The 17,188-nt window shown below is 45.8% G+C and overlaps 6 protein-coding genes across 7 annotated transcripts; 4 read left to right on the forward strand and 2 right to left on the reverse strand.

Moving 5' to 3' along the window:
- The first annotated feature begins 54 nt into the window (after positions 1-54).
- On the forward strand, positions 55-4,579 carry LOC122616704 (cationic amino acid transporter 2). 2 transcript variants are annotated; one of them, XM_043792247.1, is made up of 5 exons: positions 55-213; positions 2,278-2,645; positions 2,716-2,976; positions 3,031-3,816; positions 3,930-4,579. In XM_043792247.1, the coding sequence occupies exons 1-5, from the start codon at positions 179-181 to the stop codon at positions 4,379-4,381; spliced, it is 1,902 nt and encodes a 633-aa protein (XP_043648182.1). In that variant the 5' UTR covers positions 55-178; the 3' UTR covers positions 4,382-4,579. The 2 variants fall into 2 exon arrangements, with proteins under 2 accessions (XP_043648182.1, XP_043648183.1); XM_043792248.1 differs by lacking the exon at positions 55-213 and adding an exon at positions 1,229-1,503.
- LOC122616703 (tryptophan--tRNA ligase) lies at positions 4,571-7,321 on the reverse strand. The gene is made up of 3 exons (XM_043792246.1): positions 6,973-7,321; positions 6,483-6,910; positions 4,571-6,274 (listed from the first exon to the last, which is right to left on the reverse strand). Exons 1-3 carry the CDS (start codon positions 7,183-7,185, stop codon positions 4,927-4,929), a joined length of 1,989 nt encoding a protein of 662 aa, XP_043648181.1. The 5' UTR covers positions 7,186-7,321; the 3' UTR covers positions 4,571-4,926.
- A 400-nt stretch (positions 7,322-7,721) lies between these two features.
- LOC122618311 (dihydrolipoyl dehydrogenase, mitochondrial) lies at positions 7,722-10,101 on the reverse strand. The gene is made up of 4 exons (XM_043794668.1): positions 9,885-10,101; positions 9,051-9,578; positions 8,114-8,992; positions 7,722-8,025 (listed from the first exon to the last, which is right to left on the reverse strand). Exons 1-4 carry the CDS (start codon positions 9,924-9,926, stop codon positions 7,960-7,962), a joined length of 1,515 nt encoding a protein of 504 aa, XP_043650603.1. The 5' UTR covers positions 9,927-10,101; the 3' UTR covers positions 7,722-7,959.
- A 569-nt stretch (positions 10,102-10,670) lies between these two features.
- On the forward strand, positions 10,671-13,085 carry LOC122618312 (mediator of RNA polymerase II transcription subunit 19). Its single transcript, XM_043794669.1, has 3 exons — positions 10,671-11,405; positions 11,907-12,021; positions 12,086-13,085. Exons 1-3 carry the CDS (start codon positions 10,968-10,970, stop codon positions 12,538-12,540), a joined length of 1,008 nt encoding a protein of 335 aa, XP_043650604.1. The 5' UTR covers positions 10,671-10,967; the 3' UTR covers positions 12,541-13,085.
- Positions 13,086-13,268: 183 nt separating this feature from the next.
- On the forward strand, positions 13,269-15,125 carry LOC122618313 (glycerol-3-phosphate phosphatase). The gene is made up of 2 exons (XM_043794670.1): positions 13,269-13,521; positions 14,117-15,125. Exons 1-2 carry the CDS (start codon positions 13,380-13,382, stop codon positions 14,965-14,967), a joined length of 993 nt encoding a protein of 330 aa, XP_043650605.1. The 5' UTR covers positions 13,269-13,379; the 3' UTR covers positions 14,968-15,125.
- A 21-nt stretch (positions 15,126-15,146) lies between these two features.
- On the forward strand, positions 15,147-17,061 carry LOC122618314 (glycerol-3-phosphate phosphatase). The gene is made up of 3 exons (XM_043794671.1): positions 15,147-15,385; positions 15,861-16,548; positions 16,606-17,061. The coding sequence occupies exons 1-3, from the start codon at positions 15,289-15,291 to the stop codon at positions 16,766-16,768; spliced, it is 948 nt and encodes a 315-aa protein (XP_043650606.1). The 5' UTR covers positions 15,147-15,288; the 3' UTR covers positions 16,769-17,061.
- The last annotated feature ends 127 nt before the right edge of the window (positions 17,062-17,188 follow it).

A 17,188-nucleotide genomic window follows, 5' to 3' on the forward strand; every position in this document is an offset into this window, starting at 1 on the left:
CGGCCATGGCAAGTGGGAGAGCAAGAGGCAGAGAGAGAGCGGCAGCTTGTGTTGCGTGGAAAAGTGATTTTATGTCCAAAACACATGGTTTGCGGCAGAATGGTTATGTGAAGAACGGAAAACGGCCGCGAATTGATGAGCGGCACAGTATTAATTGAATTTAATCAAATCGATTCGCATGACAGCAATGGAGGAGTTCGCCGAGTACTATGGGTGAGTTTTTGGGATGTGAAGTACATACATATTGTACGTATGTATGTGCCTGTGTGGGGGACCACAAGAACACGCATGCAACAAGTGTCTAAAATTAGCGTTTAGTGCAATCAAACACGGTGGCTAATTTTAGCCACGATTTAGCACCCACTTTTCGGCCACACGACGGCTATTCCCTATCAGCTGAGTTGTGTATAAACAATGGCCGAATCTCCAGCTCCACGCGGCCATGTTAATGAAAAGCTCAAACAAAGCTAAATTAAAAATCCATCCAGGAGCTATCAGCACCCCAACTGAAAAATGCCCTGTGCAGCGTCCCAATCCTTTTCATAAAAGGACGAAAATGCAGCTGCTTTTTTTGGCGCGTAAAAATTGTAATTAAACTGGTCGTAATGGAATATTTTCTACTCTTACTTGCTTATTGGGAAAGTATACTTCATTTGAATAATTAGTCATCCAGATAAAATGTATGTTGATTTTTTTCTGTAGTCGCGTTTCTTATCTTGTGAACGTTTTTTAAGATATGCGCAACTCTCCAATGCGTAAGATGAATAAACTATTAATGCAATGTGCGTGTCAAAGATGCAAATATTAAAGTTTCATGAAATCGGAATTACAAAGCAAGTGCCACACTTGTACAGAGCCTAAAATGTAGCTACTCCGCTATTTATTTATTGACGACAAACAGTTTCCACTATTCGAACCGCTAATCGATCGCGACAATTCATTAGGGCTTGTGGTAAACTTGGCCCATCGACCTGAGAAGTCATCCGTTGGATCGAGAATTCCCATCCGTAGTATGCATTCGGGTATGCGATACTCGTACTTCACGTTCAGGTGGGGAAGGAGGTGGTAGCGGGTTACCAATTAGCGTTATCAGCGTCAGAGGCGCGATTCCACCACAGTTGTGTCTGACCTGAGGATTCGAGAGCTTCTGTCCGGCTGGCACTCACCACGATTCCCCGGAGCCGTAGAACCGATTCGCTATTTAATGGCACTGGCGTGCTTGACCAACGCTCAGAAATAAGTGGAACGCTTCCCGGCGCTATACGCAAATCGATCAAGTTCCAAACTGCGAATTCAGATACACAAACTCAATTAAGTGGCAACCAGATACAGATTCGGTTATTAGTTGCACACTCAAGCATTTGAAACTCGATTCAACCCTTGAAAACGAAGAATGGCTGGCAGCTTGTGAAATTTAGTAAATAAATATTCAAAGGCGATAAAGAAGACAGGCAAAAAAGTATCTGTGTGATAAAGGATCTAAACTAGTTCACTAACAAGCAGGTGAGAAATCGATAATTAGTGCTCAGAAATTTAAATTTGCAAACATATCTAAAAATATGTTTTATCAAAATTTGTATTAAAAATATTTTAAAGATTACAAACAAAATTTATAATGTGATTTTTAAATACAAGTTTTTGCTCACTCTGGCGTTTTGTATGCGAGTAAAGAACTAATTTTTAAATAACCTTTAAAATTCACTGACAGCCTATTACTATTAATTATTTTCACCTATGTACATATGTACATGTATATTAACTTAAGATGCTTACATTGAGTAGTAAACCAAACTAAAATGGATTTGAAAAACTTGAAGGAATTTAATTTTAGTAATTTTTTAATCCTTAACCAATATGTATCTGAACACCTTGACAAACTCATAGTTTCTTGCGCGTTGCGTTAGCTGAGGCACTGCACCTTGGGATGAATTTGTGTGGAGATATCCCCTGTTAGTCATCGGAATTAGTCCCCGATGATCACAAGACTCCAATTTAGATCAGCTTCGACGCGACTTGGCGACTGTAAAACCGTTGTCTACATTCGCACATTAACGGACGCCCACTAATTTTCTTATGGCCCGATCCATAAACCCAACTCCGCAAATTTCTTAGCCCACCTACCACCACAGGCACTTTCCACAAATTGCGAACGTGTTAATATGTGGGTTCTGTAAACATCGAAAATACGGCGGGTTATTATTGCACGGCTCAGCAAAAGCCCTAAGCCCCAATTGCACACTTACCCATTATAATAATTGTTTAATGAACGTATTCCAGAATGCCCAGCTGGAGCGTGACGAATGCGTTTCGCGTGCTCACACGCAAGAAGCCCCTGGAGGACTCAAATGAATCCAAACTGGCCAAGGTCTTATCCGCCTTCGATCTTACCGCCCTGGGAATCGGATCGACTCTGGGTGTGGGTGTCTACGTCCTTGCTGGCGAAGTGTCCAAGCAATATGCTGGCCCTGCCGTGGTCGTGAGCTTCCTCATCGCCGCCATCGCCTCGATCTTCGCCGGATTATGCTATGCGGAGTTCGGAGCTCGGGTTCCAAAAGCGGGATCGGCGTATATTTACAGCTATGTGACCATTGGCGAGTTTATCGCCTTCCTCATCGGCTGGAATCTCATTCTCGAATACGCAATTGGTAAGTTCTCAATTGGTGACGCTGTCGACTGATTGGTTTGATTTAATTGCCCAATATTCGATTTCCCTAGGCTCTGCCAGTGTCGTCAAGGGTTTAAGCACCTATCTTGATCAGCTTTGCGGCAATCCGATGAGTAGTTTCCTGGGCACCCACATGCCCCTCAACATTGACGGAATGGGTGCCTATCCGGATCTGTTTGCCTTCGTGGTGACCATACTTTTTTCCCTGGCCATTGCAGTTGGAGCCAAGGAATCTACCAGGGTGAACAATGTCTTTACCATGCTAAATCTTGGTGTGGTGATGTTCGTCATTATCGCGGGTCTTTTTAAAGGTGGGTTTTGAAATTGTTTCACATACTAATTTACTTACACAATCCCTTATTCAGTTTCCAGCAGAAACTGGTCCATTCCAAAATCGGAGGTACCCGAGGGTTATGGCGATGGTGGATTTATGCCCTACGGAGTTTCGGGCATAATCAAGGGTGCTGCAGTTTGCTTTTACGGCTTCATTGGCTTCGACTGCATTGCCACAGCTGGAGAGGAGGCCAAGAATCCCAAGAAGTCCATTCCATTTGCTGTGATTGTCTCGCTGGCCATGATCTTTCTGGCCTACTTTGGAGTGTCCACAGTGCTGACCATGATGCTTCCCTATTTTGAGCAAGACGAAAAGGCTCCACTGCCCCATGTCTTCCGGATTAACGGCTGGCATGTGGCCGAGTATGTTGTCAGTATTGGGGCGATGTTCGGACTGTGCTCCAGCATGATGGGAGCCATGTTCCCGCTGCCAAGGATCGTATTTGCCATGTCCAACGATGGATTGCTGTTCAAATTTCTCGGAGACATTAGCGAGAAGTACAAGACGCCTTTCAAGGGCACCATGATCACAGGTCTGCTGACTGGCATTCTGGCGGCCGTTTTCAATCTCAGCCAACTGGTGAACATGATGTCCATTGGCACTTTGTTGGCCTATTCTATGGTGGCCAGTTGTGTCCTAATGCTGCGCTACGAAGTGGACGATCGCCGGGAGAGTCGCATTGTGGCAAATGGACGTGCCACGGGTCTGGAGCAGGATCGTCCCAGTGCCCTTTGGAGGCGGATATTCAACCTAAATGGTCAGACCGTACCCACAAAGCAGACTTCAAGGATTGTCACCTACAGTGTCACGCTGTTCTGTGAGTACAAGTTGTTTTAAAATTGGATTTAAGCTTACTTCATACTTGTACTATGAATTAGTATTATTGTTATACTTTCTTAATGAAATCTGAACAAATTTATTTTGTTTCAGCTCTTTGGTGCATGGTTTTCTCGCAGATTCTGACCAAGTTCGAGGAGGATCTGGCTAACGTGACATCCTTCGATGGTATTAAGCTGGTGCTGGGCATCATACCCCTTGCAGTGCTTCTCCTGATTATCTCGCGCCAACCAACATCAGGGGTGAAATTGTCGTTTAAGGTTCCCTTGGTACCCTGGCTACCGGGCATTTCCATTATGATTAACATTTACCTGATGATCAAGTTGGACATTCTCACATGGGTGCGCTTCAGCATATGGATCGCCATAGGCCTGACTATCTTCCTGGCCTACGGCATTCGTCACAGCCGACTGAGGCAGCGGGAACAGCGCAACAATTCCATCGCCATGATGCGGGACTGCAGCAATTCGGCGTTGTTGGGCGGGCAGGAAAACTCGAAATACAGCAACGAGGTGCCCCTGATATTAATGCACAGTACATCCTAAATACAAATTGATATTTAACATACTATACAATTACTTTTTGCCTGCAAGATACGCAAATAGACGCGCTCTCATCATCCACATACTCACCTATGTAATTTACACATGCACTTATCCTCATACCGTTAAATAGGATACCAAAAACTACAAAAGTACAATAAGTTAGCTGAAAGCAATAAACACGAATATTCCTATGCTAAATAGGTTTAAATTTATTTCGATGCTAGATTTGCTTATAATTAAGCGGGAAAATCACACCGGCCAAGCAATCGAATGGGAACGAACATTTTACAATTTTAAAATGTAATCTTACTGCACTCTCAGTACGTAACAGATGTTTAATAATTGTAGCGATCAATTGGAGTCATCCATATGTCATTTGATTTTGATGCGTCTATATTATTATCTTGACATAACTGCACTTTAAATATTGACTAGTTTTCTGCTGCGAAAGCTATCCGCGATTTTTATAAAAACGATAGATTTAACAGAAATGTGATCTAAGTATACTTGTACTACACTTATAACAATTGCAATGTATCCCTGACTTAAATCTCGGCTTTGGTAGCTGCAGCAGCATTTCGCTCGCAGTTCTCCCTTTCACGTTCCGCAGTCTCCTCCTCTTCAGCTTCTTCGCGTTGCTCCTCAGAGGAGGTCTGCTCTTCCTCCTCGTTCGCGACAATAATGAACTCACTGTCTCCTGCCGTGGAGTTAGTTTTTTCGCTTAAGTGACTGGAATTTGAACGCGCTTCTAGAGCAGACCCGTACAAAGCGGGGTTGCAGGTAAACTCCTGCTTCTTGGCAGCGTTTACTTCGCGTGCAATAGTGGATACCGCACTAGGATTCACGTTCTGGCTCTGCTTGAAAGAGCCACCCTGCGACTGCTGGCCGAATCCGAGAGCGCCAGTTACGGGTTTAACTATCGGGCGCTGGTTCTTTGCCAGACCACCTGTTACCATGCCAGCCGAAAATCCCGGCGGTGGCTTGAAACCAATATGCGGCGCATTGCAGGTGTCCATTTTAAATACATGTCTAGTTCGGGAGCTACCTAGTTGTTTCTCTACGCGCAGCGACTGAGCGGGAACGACGGGCGCCCGACGGACCACCCGCGGTACAGCGGCCTGAGACATATCCGCCAACTCCCCGGTGACTGACTGACCAGCTCCTCCGCTTAGCTGATCTCCGAATCCGTACATCCGCTCGTGGCGCTCGTGGACATTTCCGTCGAAATCCTTAGACATTCGCCTGCTTGCCGAGGTTTTGGATATATCGGGTGCGGGCAAAAGTGGAGCCACATGTACCGCAGCCGGAATGTTGACACTGGTGCCTAGCCCTAGGCGTTGTTTAACATCGTTCAAGGTTTGATGTGCCTGCTGACGTGCCTTTTCTGCCCCCACTTCAAGCAAGTACATCATCTCGTTGCGCCTGGTCATGTGATGGTGTATCTGTTCACGAATCGGTCGTAAGTGTTCGACCACAGCCTCCGCCACACGGTCCTTGTACTTGGCCGTGTCCAGGGTGGCGGCCTCGTCCACCACTGTCTTTATCGGCTGACCCGTGACCTGGGCATGGATGTTGACCAGATTGCTGACGCCAGCTCGCTTGCCAGGATTATAGGTAATGTCTGATGTAAAGTCTGTGACGGCTTTCTTTATCTTTTGCGTTATCAAGTCGGGCGAGTCACACAAGTTGATTGTGGCTTTAGGATTTGCCTCCGATTTGGACATCTTTTTGGAGGGATCTCGCAGGGACAGCACACGGGAGGCATCACCATCTTCAATAATTGCGGTGCATACAGGGAAGGTCTCGCCATAGCGACCGTTATAAGTTCTGGCCAAGTGTTGGGCCAGTTGAATGTGCTGAATCTGGTCAGCGCCCACAGGAACATGTGTGGCCCTAATCGAAAAACGATTATGAATATTATAAGTATTTAAATAAGTAAGCCTGAATCATTAGGTTAAGTGTCTACTTCTTGCAGGTGGTGCATATAGATATTTAAAGTAATTTTGTACTTAAAAATATGTAAAGCTGAACCAAAGCAATGAAGTCTGAGCTACTATAACTTAACGGCTGACATTATAACCAGAAGAACGAAGATATTTACTTGTAGAGCATGATGTCGGCTGCTTGAAGAACCGGGTAAACGTACAATCCCAGAGGGACATCCTTAAGAAGGCGGGATTTCTCCCGGAACTGCGGAAGTTGAGCCAACCGCGGCATGGTGGTCATGGAGCTAAGGATCCAGTTGAACTCAGCGTGCGCGGCAACGGCGGACTGGACGAAGAGGGTGCTTTTGGTGGGATCGATTCCACAGGCGAGCAGCGTGGCGGCCATGGTAAAGATGTTCTCTCGCAGAAGCGGCGGATTGTGGGGCATGGTAATAGAGTGCAAATCCACAATACAGACGGTGACATCGTCACGGGCATTCTGCAGCTGCACCCACTTGCGGACGGCGCCGAGATAGTTACCCAGATGCAGGGAACCCGTGGGCTGGATGCCACTGAAGATCTTCCTTGGCCAGCGGCTGTTGTGCTGAATTCGGGTAATGCATTAGAGCCGTGGGTTATGTAAACTAATTCTACGAATGAACTCACTTCCTCGTGGCCACTGTCACCGGTATTACCATGGGTCTGCTGCTTGCTGCCACCGGTCACCTGGGCCGTCGCAGAGGGCGTTCCAGCTGTCCTAGTGGCCAATCCCGGCAAGAAACTCCTAGCCTGAATGCAACGGCGCTGAATATGCACAGCTGTCGGTTCCTTTTTGGCCACCTTAGACAGGCTGCGACGGAGCTTACCAAATCGTAACATTGCAATGAGCTATGAATTTTGTACCCCAAAACCTTTGAAAAAAATATTGGGAATAATGCGGTGCTAAATGTGAGAACAAAGCCCAAAAATAAATTATTCGTTTGAAACGGCCGAAATTTTGACACTGAGCGTTCGCGAGCGTTGCCAGATGGTTTTCGAAAAGCCGGTGCGACAGCTGTTAACAGTGATACTCAGCTTGGCGAGTTTACCGCTAAAACGGGAATGAGCAATATAGCTATTTTTGGAAATCATTCTACGTTTTTCAACATTTATTAAAAAGTAAAAGATTATGTTCAGATAACTTGCCAATTAATTTAAATTAAGTAAATACTTAAATATATTATCTTTCTACCTTTTTACAATACCTTTTTACACTTTATTTGTAAACTTTTAGCTTACGAATTTTTAAACTAATTGTTTAAAGTTATTAAAAACTAAAAGCCTAATATTCCATTTTTTTTTTAGCTATTAGCTTTATTAGTTGTACACCACAAAATCGAACTACATTGGAAAGGGATTAATCTACTGAAGTGGAGTTTCGAGTTTTCAAACTGTGTTGTATTTATTCTAGCTTAATACACATATTACATTGCAATTAACGCCTGGCGCCATTACCATTATTTATATTTTCAACTTTTCTGTTCCTACATTGAGAGTTACAAATATGCGGAGACTGTCGTTTCGGCTGTCAGGATAATTTTTCGAATAGGGGTTATCCAAAGATTTCAAACGCGGTGCAAAATTCTTCACTATCTGGCAGGGATTGGGAAGTGCTTAGAAATTGATGGGTTTGCCAAAGGCAGCTGCCACATTAGCCTCACGCAAGGCCTCGGCACATGTCTGAAAGAAAAAGATTGTGCGTTAGGCTCGAAATACTCTGTTAAGTACCAAAGTGATTCTAGGCTACAATCGATTTGTGATCACTTACTGGATGCGCATGACAAACACGGGCAACGTCCTCGGCAGCCGCTCCGTACTCCATGGCCAGCACTGCCTCGTTAATCAACTCGCCGGCACTAGGTCCGATTATGTGGGTTCCCAGGATCTTATCGGTGGCCTGGTCGGCCAGAACCTTGACGAAACCGTCGGTTTCATTGTTGGTCTTGGCACGAGAGTTGGCCAGGAAGGGGAACTTGCCCACCTTGTAGGCAACGCCCTCCTGCTTCAGTTGCTCCTCGCTCTTGCCAACCCACGCGACCTCGGGATGCGTGTAGACCACACTGGGCACGCAGTTGTAGTCGATGTGCACGTGACCTCCGTTGATGCCTTCAATGGTGATGAGGCCCTCATCTTCAGCCTTATGCGCCAACATGGGTCCGTGGATGCAGTCGCCGATGGCGTAAATGTTGGGCACCACAGTTTGGAAAGTGGCGTTGACGGGGATCCTGCCGCGGTCGTCCTTAACAATGCCCACGGCCTCGAGACCCAGACCTTCGGTGTAGGGACGACGTCCAACACTGACCAGTAGGGCGTCGCACTGAATCTCCTCCTTCTCGCCAGACTTGGCGTTCTCCACGGACACGGTGACGTTGTCGCCGCTGCGAGAGGCAGCCGTCACCTTGGTGCCCAGCTTGAACTTAAGACCCTGCTTAGTTAGCACCTTCTGGAACGTCTTGGAGACTTCGTTATCGATGCCCACGCCGCCGATCGTGTCCATGAACTCAATGGCAGTGACCTCAGCGCCCAGACGCGACCATACCGAACCAAGCTCCAGACCAATGACACCGGCGCCGATGACAACCAGATGCTTGGGCACCTTGGCCAGCTTCAGGGCGCCAGTGCTACTTACAATAACTTCCTCGTCAATCTGTGAAGGTTTTGAATGGCATAAGTAAGCAATCGTGCGTTTTAGCTCTTGCACTTACTTCAATGCCAGGGAAGGGGGTAACCTCCGAGCCAGTGGCTATGAGAATGTTCTTGGTCTTGACAGTCTCCGTGGAACCATCGGATTTCTTCACTTGCACCTCGTTGGGATTGACGATGCTGCCGAAGCCCGACAGCTGTGTGACCTTGTTCTTCTTGAAGAGCATGGCAATGCCACCGGTCAAAGCCTTCACAGCGTTTGACTTTTGACCCATAAGCTTCTCCAGATCCAGGCTAACGCTGCCGCAGCTGATGCCCCTGCTCTCCAGATCCCCGGAGTGGGCCATGTGGTAGTAGTGGGAGTTGTTCAGCAGCGCCTTTGAGGGAATGCAGCCAACATTCAGGCAGGTGCCGCCCAGAGTGGCCTCCTTTTCCACGCTGACCGTCTTCATGCCCATTTGGGCGGCCTTGATAGCGGCCACATAGCCACCGGGTCCGGAGCCAATCACCACGATGTCCGCCTCGTGGGTGCTGGAGTAGCAGCGGGCGTTAAGGGCACCCAGAATGGCGGCATTGGTGCGCAGAGGAGTCTGTAAAGAAGGCAGATTACTACATGTTGTGCCGCCTTATCATTTATCACGCCAGTCGCACGCATTTCCTACTAATCTTCGGCCGACTATCAGCTGATAATTGGTCCAATTAGCGACCTTGAAAACAGGGCCAAACAAATCCCCCAAACGCCAGTGATTCACCCCCTGGGATCATATGAGCCAATATGATCCAAGTGCATTTTCCAGGCTTTTCCTGCCCATTTCTCGACCCCCTCGGTGAGGTTAGATTGCATAACTTGAGGGGCGATGGCGTTTGGGGAATCGGTTATGTCTCCCGATCCTTACCTTGGCTACTGCCGAAACAACATGACGGAGCGTGAACTGCATGTCTGGTGCGGGCGTGTTATGAGGATAATCGTTATTTAACTACAAACACAACACTAGTTTGATGTGTTTTTCCGACTGTTTTTCGTGTTGTGGAGCTCGGAGCGGTCGCAGGGCTGGCGATGTGCATTCGATAGTGGTCATATGATGGCCAGGGAGCTATCGATTGTTTTGGGGATTTTCCACTCTGTTGAAATGAGAAATTCTAGAAAATTTACAAATTGTAAAGGTTGTGTCTAAAAATATTTATTTGATGATCGTTCAAAATAGGATGTGTTCGTAACTCATTTGATAATGTCCAAATATTTTCATTTTAAGGGTCATCTACCTTAAATCGAACCAGGTATATGTGTGAAACCATTTTTATAGCTTTGGCTACCATTGATTTATATTCTTGTATTTGTTAAAAAAAAATTATAGGAAAAATATACGTACCTTTGTACATACTTATAACATTTCGGGAATAAAAAAAAAATTAGGACTACAATTATGCCCTTTTATTACAAAGACCATAGGCGTTTCAATTTTATTTTGAATATTTCCTATGTTGAATAATAGTTCAAAAACGCTTTAAATCTTATATATTTTATGAAATTAAAATTATAATTTACGATGAATACTCGATAGTTTGCAACTCAACTCTGTGTGGTATTCCGCAGTCCTGATATTTCCCAGAACACTTTTGGTATTTTTGCGGCACTTTCTACTCGCGTTTTCGTTAAAGCATCAGTATTTCGCTAGCTGTCGCAATGCGGTCACACTGGTTCGCGGACACAACAAGATGGCGAGACTTGCCCCCGAAATCTGTTAGAAAACGCCACAAGAGCAGATAATTAGTTGAGTATTCGACCAGAAAATAGTTCGCCGTAGTGCCGGGCAGCCGCGGCGTATTTTGCAAAGTGTGTGCTTGGCCAGCGCAGCCCGAGAGTCGCGACAGGCGATACCTTCTGCTGGCCTTGCCTTGTTGCTGTGCCCGTGTGTGCGTGTGCGGTGCGAGTGTGTGCGTGGGCTGCCAAGAGGGCCGAGAATCGCTGAGTTTCCAAGATGATGAGCAACTACGGCAACATGATGGACTCACCGAAGTCATCGCCCCACGGCGGCGGCCGATCACCCGTGGTGGCACGGCAAGACTCCTCCGGCACTCTAAAAACGACCATTTCGCTGGGCAAGACGCCCACAATCATTCACACGGGGCCATTCTACTCCATGAAGGAACCGCCCGCCAAGGCAGAACTTACCGGTGACAAGGATCTCATGACCGAGTACGGACTGCACCACACACTCACCAAGTTCAAGGAGAAGAAGTTCAAGGAGTCGCTGGCCTCGTTTCTTCAGAACATCCCCGGTATCAACGACCTCATCACGCATCCCGTGGAGAACAGCACGCTGCGGAGCGTGATCGAAAAGCCACCCATTGGTGGAAAGGAGCTTCTTCCGCTGACCCCCGTGCAGCTGGCCGGATTCCGCCTGCATCCCGGACCGGTTGGTTTTATCAATTTGCCTTTTTTTCTTTTGCTCTGCCCTACGAATAGCTACGGCACATTCAATATTTCTAAACACATTTGCATTCATTAGATTCGCCTTTTAAATATCAAATGTAAGGTTTTAAATGTAATAATGATTAAATAATATGCATTTAACTATGCTTTCAGCCTAATCCTAATTCCTGCACAGACTTATCTACTAAAGGCAAAACTACTATAAAATTTAATTTTGTCGCGACTTTTCTGTCATTTATAATAGTATTATGCATTTGTATTTTATTTGCACTACATTTTATTTATGTTAAAAAACAACTTTGAAAATGCTTCAATTTGAATTGCACGCAGTGCATTAGTAAAAACGCTCCAGATAGGACCACTATTTCATTATGCTGCCATATGCATATTCTGAAAAAAATTACTTTTCTGCATGAAATATCTTATTTTTTTCAGTTCTGCACTTTTACATTGTTAATTTATCCTATTCTGATATCCATTTCAGCTGCCGGAGCAGTATCGTACCACATATGTCACACCTGCGCGTAAACACAAAAACAAACACAAAAAGCACAAACACAAAGACGGCGTGACCACGGGACAGGAATCCACGCTGCTCGGTAAGCTATCTGCTGAATTACCGCTCAACTCGATCACACTTAACCCAATGATTACGTCTTGCAGACTCGGCCGGCCTGGAGACTTATGAGAAAAAGCACAAGAAGCAGAAACGCCACGAGGACGATAAGGAGCGCAAGAAGCGCAAAAAAGAGAAGAAGCGTAAAAAGAAAAACCAGAGCCCCGAACCGGGCGTTAGTCTGCTGCCCGGAGGAACGGGTTTGGGCGGAGCACCGGGTGCAATGGGAGCCACTAGTCTGGGTTCGCTGGGAGGTGGACCTGGCCCCGGACTGTCCAGCCTTAGTGCCAGTATGGGACCTGGCGTTGTGGGGAGCATGAACAGCTTTTCCTCGTCTATGCAGATGCAGCAGCAACAGCAGATGCCCATGCAGCAACAGCAGATGTCAAGTGGTGGGCTTTTGGGATCTGTGCTGGGGACGAGCGGCGGTCCAGGTGGCGGCAGCGGCGGGGGAGGTGGGGGCGGCGGCGGCAGTGGGAGCCTGCTTATGTCGCAGTTCTAGGCAGGATCCTTTAGCAAAATAGACTTGGCTCATTACCTCTCATCAGCAGACGCACCCCAAATGGCAACATAAAAAAAAAGAAACGCAAAAGGGCCTCGGTCCTCTAAATGCAATTTTCTCGATATCGTTTCGTGTCCTAGTTATTAATTTATGATTATCGTAAATGTAAAATAGTTTATTTCTGTAATTAGCCAACAATTTTTCGTTCGTTTTTCGCGCTAGCTTAATGAGATTTATTTTAACGCAAGTTATGGTACAAAACGCAAAACGTTTTTGCTCTCGATTCCAGCTCTTCCCTCCACACAAACACACCCCTCGCCAAGCCCCTCCCAAAAACACACTGCTTTGCAACCTTTTTATTTCGCTTACCAACCTTGTAACGTGTAGGGTCAGTATTTCAATTAAATTTCTGCAATGGTTTGTTCTTCCAGCAAGTTTATAAACACAAAAGAAAGCTGAGATTCAACAAAATAAAAATGCCTGTACTATAAGTAATTAATTTTAGTGATTAGGCACATAAAACAATAAACAAGCATACAAATGATCAAAGTGTGTGTTTACTAACGGTTGGGGTTTTTTGGCATTTTTCGAATATAAACATTTGATGTAATGAAGTTCTGCTTCCAGCCTTTGAATTCAAATCTGGCGCCAAACACTTGTTAGCACTCTGTTGACCTTAACAGGGTGCCGTAACAGCTACGCTGAAATCTGACAGATACTAACATAGCTCTAACAGGCGCCAACAGCTGCTTCAATTCTCAGGGAGTTGCTCGCAATCGAGAGTCAATTAATAAATTAAAAGTGATGTGTAAAAGATAGTCGCCGCTGCAAGGCCATAAATGAGTTGTAACTTTGCCAGATTCTCGCGACAGGCAGCTATCAACATGTACAAACAGACGTGCACCAATCTCCTGGAATTGTCCTCCGCCAAGGTGACCGAGTGGATATCAAGCTTCGACAGTGTAATAACCGACTGCGATGGTAAGTGGGTTGTGGGTGGTGGGGTGGGCGTACTCTCAACTCGCCATAGGATTCCGCCCAGGAAGCTGCGTTACATAAAGTTATGTGTATACCACATTTTGCCCAAATACGTCAGCAACCAATTGGTTTTGTGTTGTGGCAGCGTCGTGAATTTCAATGTCAAAGAGTGAAGTGCGTGATATGGCGGGAAGTCGACTTTCGGATGCCCTCATGACTCATGCGACATAATTATATTTAGGGTTGGCAGTAAAGCGCTAGTAAGAGTCAGATAAATGCAGTCATATTGATGAGCCTTAGATTTATGAAATGAAAATACTCATGTATCCATGTTATCCTTATTATATATTAATTTTAAGTAATAATGAGTCAATCATTACCGCTTTTCTAATTTTAAATGCTATTTCTGTAAAGAAATGTTGCTAACCAAGTATAAGAATTCATCTCAAATTGACCTCTTGGCCATGCGTTTGCCTTTCACGATCCTTCGTAGTAATTTATCAAATTTAGTAATACATTTCCTGTAATAGTTTACCAGAGCACTTGGCGAAAGATAATGACAAATCAAAAACGTTATTAATGCACTTTTCCACTCCAGGTGTTCTTTGGATCTATGGCCAGCCACTAGAGGGCTCGGTGGACGTGATGAACCAGTTCAAGGCTATGGGAAAGTCCATTTACTTTTGCACCAACAACTCGACGAAGACCCGTCCGGAACTTCTCAAGAAAGGCGTCGAGCTGGGCTTTCACATCAAGGAGAATGGCATTATATCGACGGCCCATGCCACAGCTGCGTATCTGAAACGCCGGAACTTCAACAAGCGGGTATTCGTGATCGGAAGCGAGGGAATCACCAAGGAGCTGGACGCCGTGGGCATTGAGCACACTGAGGTGGGACCGGAACCCATGAAGGGATCGCTGGCCGAGTTCATGGCACAGCATTTAAAACTGGACACGGACATCGGAGCCGTGGTTGTTGGCTTCGACGAGCATTTCAGTTTCCCCAAGATGATGAAGGCCGCTTCGTACCTGAACGACCCTGAGTGTCTGTTCGTGGCTACTAATACGGATGAGCGTTTCCCTATGCCCAATATGATAGTGCCCGGCAGCGGGAGCTTCGTGCGGGCCATTCAAACCTGTGCGGAGCGGGATCCAATAGTGATCGGAAAGCCCAATCCTGCCATTTGCGAGTCTCTGGTCAGAGAGAAGAAGATCGATCCATCGAGAACTCTGATGATCGGAGACCGAGCCAATACAGACATACTTCTTGGCTATAATTGCGGATTTCAGACCCTGCTCGTAGGCTCAGGAATCCATCAGCTGAAGGACGTGGAGCGTTGGAAGCTCAGCAAGGATCCCGAGGAGAAGAAGCTCATACCAGACGTATACCTGCCCAAGTTGGGGGATCTATTGCCATCGATCGTGAACAGTCTGGCGGGCTTGAAATGAATTAGTAATCAGTAAATAGTACGGACATGTGTTTGTATAGATGTTACATTTAACGGCAATAGACAGGACAGTTTTAAAAATATTTAACGCAAATGTATAGTACAATTTATACCACAGAACAAAGAATATTTAAATAAATTCAGAAGCATTTTGTGAGACGGATGACTTTATCGATATGCCCGATTCAATTTGTTTTTCCGAGCGAGCTTTGTGCGAAAGGGAGATAGCAGGTTCTCCCCAATCACCCTGAATCGGAATCAGCCAGCCGGTCGCCGATTTAGTTGAGTCGCAAACATTTGGCGAAGCGGTCTACGGAGCAAAATGTCCAGAGGCGGTGCTGTCGACTTGACCGGTCTATCCGGGGAGCAGGTGAGCGAGTGGCTCCAAAGTTTCGAAACGGTTCTCTGCGACGGCGACGGTGAGTCTCAAGGGCGGAGTGAAGCAAGTGTGCAGCTTTTGCCAGGGTTGTCGCTTCACCGAAATATATAACATTTAGGTGGTAGTTTACATGGGTGAGGGAAAAGCTTGGCGATCGCGGTATCTAAAAGTTTACATTTTACCTTCATGATACATAATTTAGATAACTTTAAACATTTAAACATTAGTTATCAGAAATACTTGATTGATATTTTTCGGATTCGGTTTATACATGAGCATTCGCAATTCTTGTAAAATAAACCATTCTAAGCTAAAATATTCTATGCAGATATGTGAAATTTTAATTATGTAGTATATATTTCCTTTTTACAAACGGCTTACAAACAGGATTTTGGGTTTAAATTATTTAAAAATATAAATAAATAAAAATTGAGTTGCCTAAGAAAAGACTTCCATGTTCTCTAAATTCAAACGTTCTCAAATGAAACCAAATTAAATATCCATTAAATGCACAGGCACAATTTGGCAGGATGACACGGCCATTGCGGGTGCTCCGGATGTGGTGAATGCCCTGCAGGATCGCTTTGGGAAAAAAGTCTACCTGATTACCAACAATGGACTGAAGACGCGCCATGAGCTCTTTGAGCGCTCCCAGCGCCTTGGCTTCCATTTACCCAGCGACCGACACATTATATCGCCTACGGCGGCCATCGCCGACTATCTGGTTGGGAGTCCACAGTTCGACAGGACGCGGCACAAGGTCTATGTGGTGGGCAATGCGGCCATTGCGCGGGAATTAAGCCAGCACGGAATCGACAGCTACGGAGCCGGAGGAACAGATGAACTGCCTCCGGGCGACAAGTGGCCGGACTTTGTGGCACGCGAGTTTGGCAACTCAGAAGCGGCGAGGGACGTGGGCGCTGTGGTGGTCGGCTGGGATGAGTACTTCAGCTATTGCAAGATGGCCCGCGCCTGTCACATCCTCTGCAGTAATGCCGACGCCGCATTTCTTGTAACCAACCGGGATGCCGTGCACAAGTATCCAGCCTTCTGTATCCCCGGCACCGGGGCCTTTGTGGCCGGCATCGAAGCCTGTTCGGAGCGGGAAGCCCTCGAGATGGGCAAGCCAAATCCTTTGGTCCTTGAGCCCCTAACCAAGGCTGAGGAACTACGTACCGAGCGAACGCTTATGATTGGTGACTGGTAAGCGGGATTAACACATCCTTTGAAGCTTTTTTAATGAGTTCCTCCCTCCCGTAGCCTCAAAATAGATGTTGGTTTCGCCAGCAATTGTGGCATGCTATCGCTTCTGGTGGGCACTGGTCGATACAGTAATCTCTCGGATGTCCAGCGGGAAAAAGACAGGCTGCCCCAGCCAGATTTTTATCTGCCCCGGCTGGGCGATCTGCTGCCCCTTTTATAAGCCATAAGTCCAAGCGGCTCCCGTACAGCTATCTACACTTTATCAACATCTTAATTCGACTTTTATTTGGCTTTAGTTGGTGTGTTTACACATAGTTGTACATATTGTATCTGCCGGCAAGTAACATTCTCTGATGGATACTTTCTTTACATATATAAGAGTGGGTGAAAAATTGCAGGGCCTGAAAGTTATCTATGAACAAACCTATTTTAAAATATATATTTCGCAGAATGAGAAGCAGAACGAGTAGCAAATAAATTTTGAAGAACGACAATGTATTTTTGACAAATAAATCACTAACCATTTGCGAATATTAATTTATATGTCCGGTCCTAAATAAATTTCAGGCCCACAAACTTTTCTCTGCATTAACAATATAGGCTGAGTGACTTTTTAAAATACTAGCATATCCTCTATTAC

The sequence above is a fragment of the Drosophila teissieri genome, chromosome 3L (assembly GCF_016746235.2).
Source record: "Drosophila teissieri strain GT53w chromosome 3L, Prin_Dtei_1.1, whole genome shotgun sequence".
Classification (NCBI taxonomy): domain Eukaryota; kingdom Metazoa; phylum Arthropoda; class Insecta; order Diptera; family Drosophilidae; genus Drosophila; species Drosophila teissieri.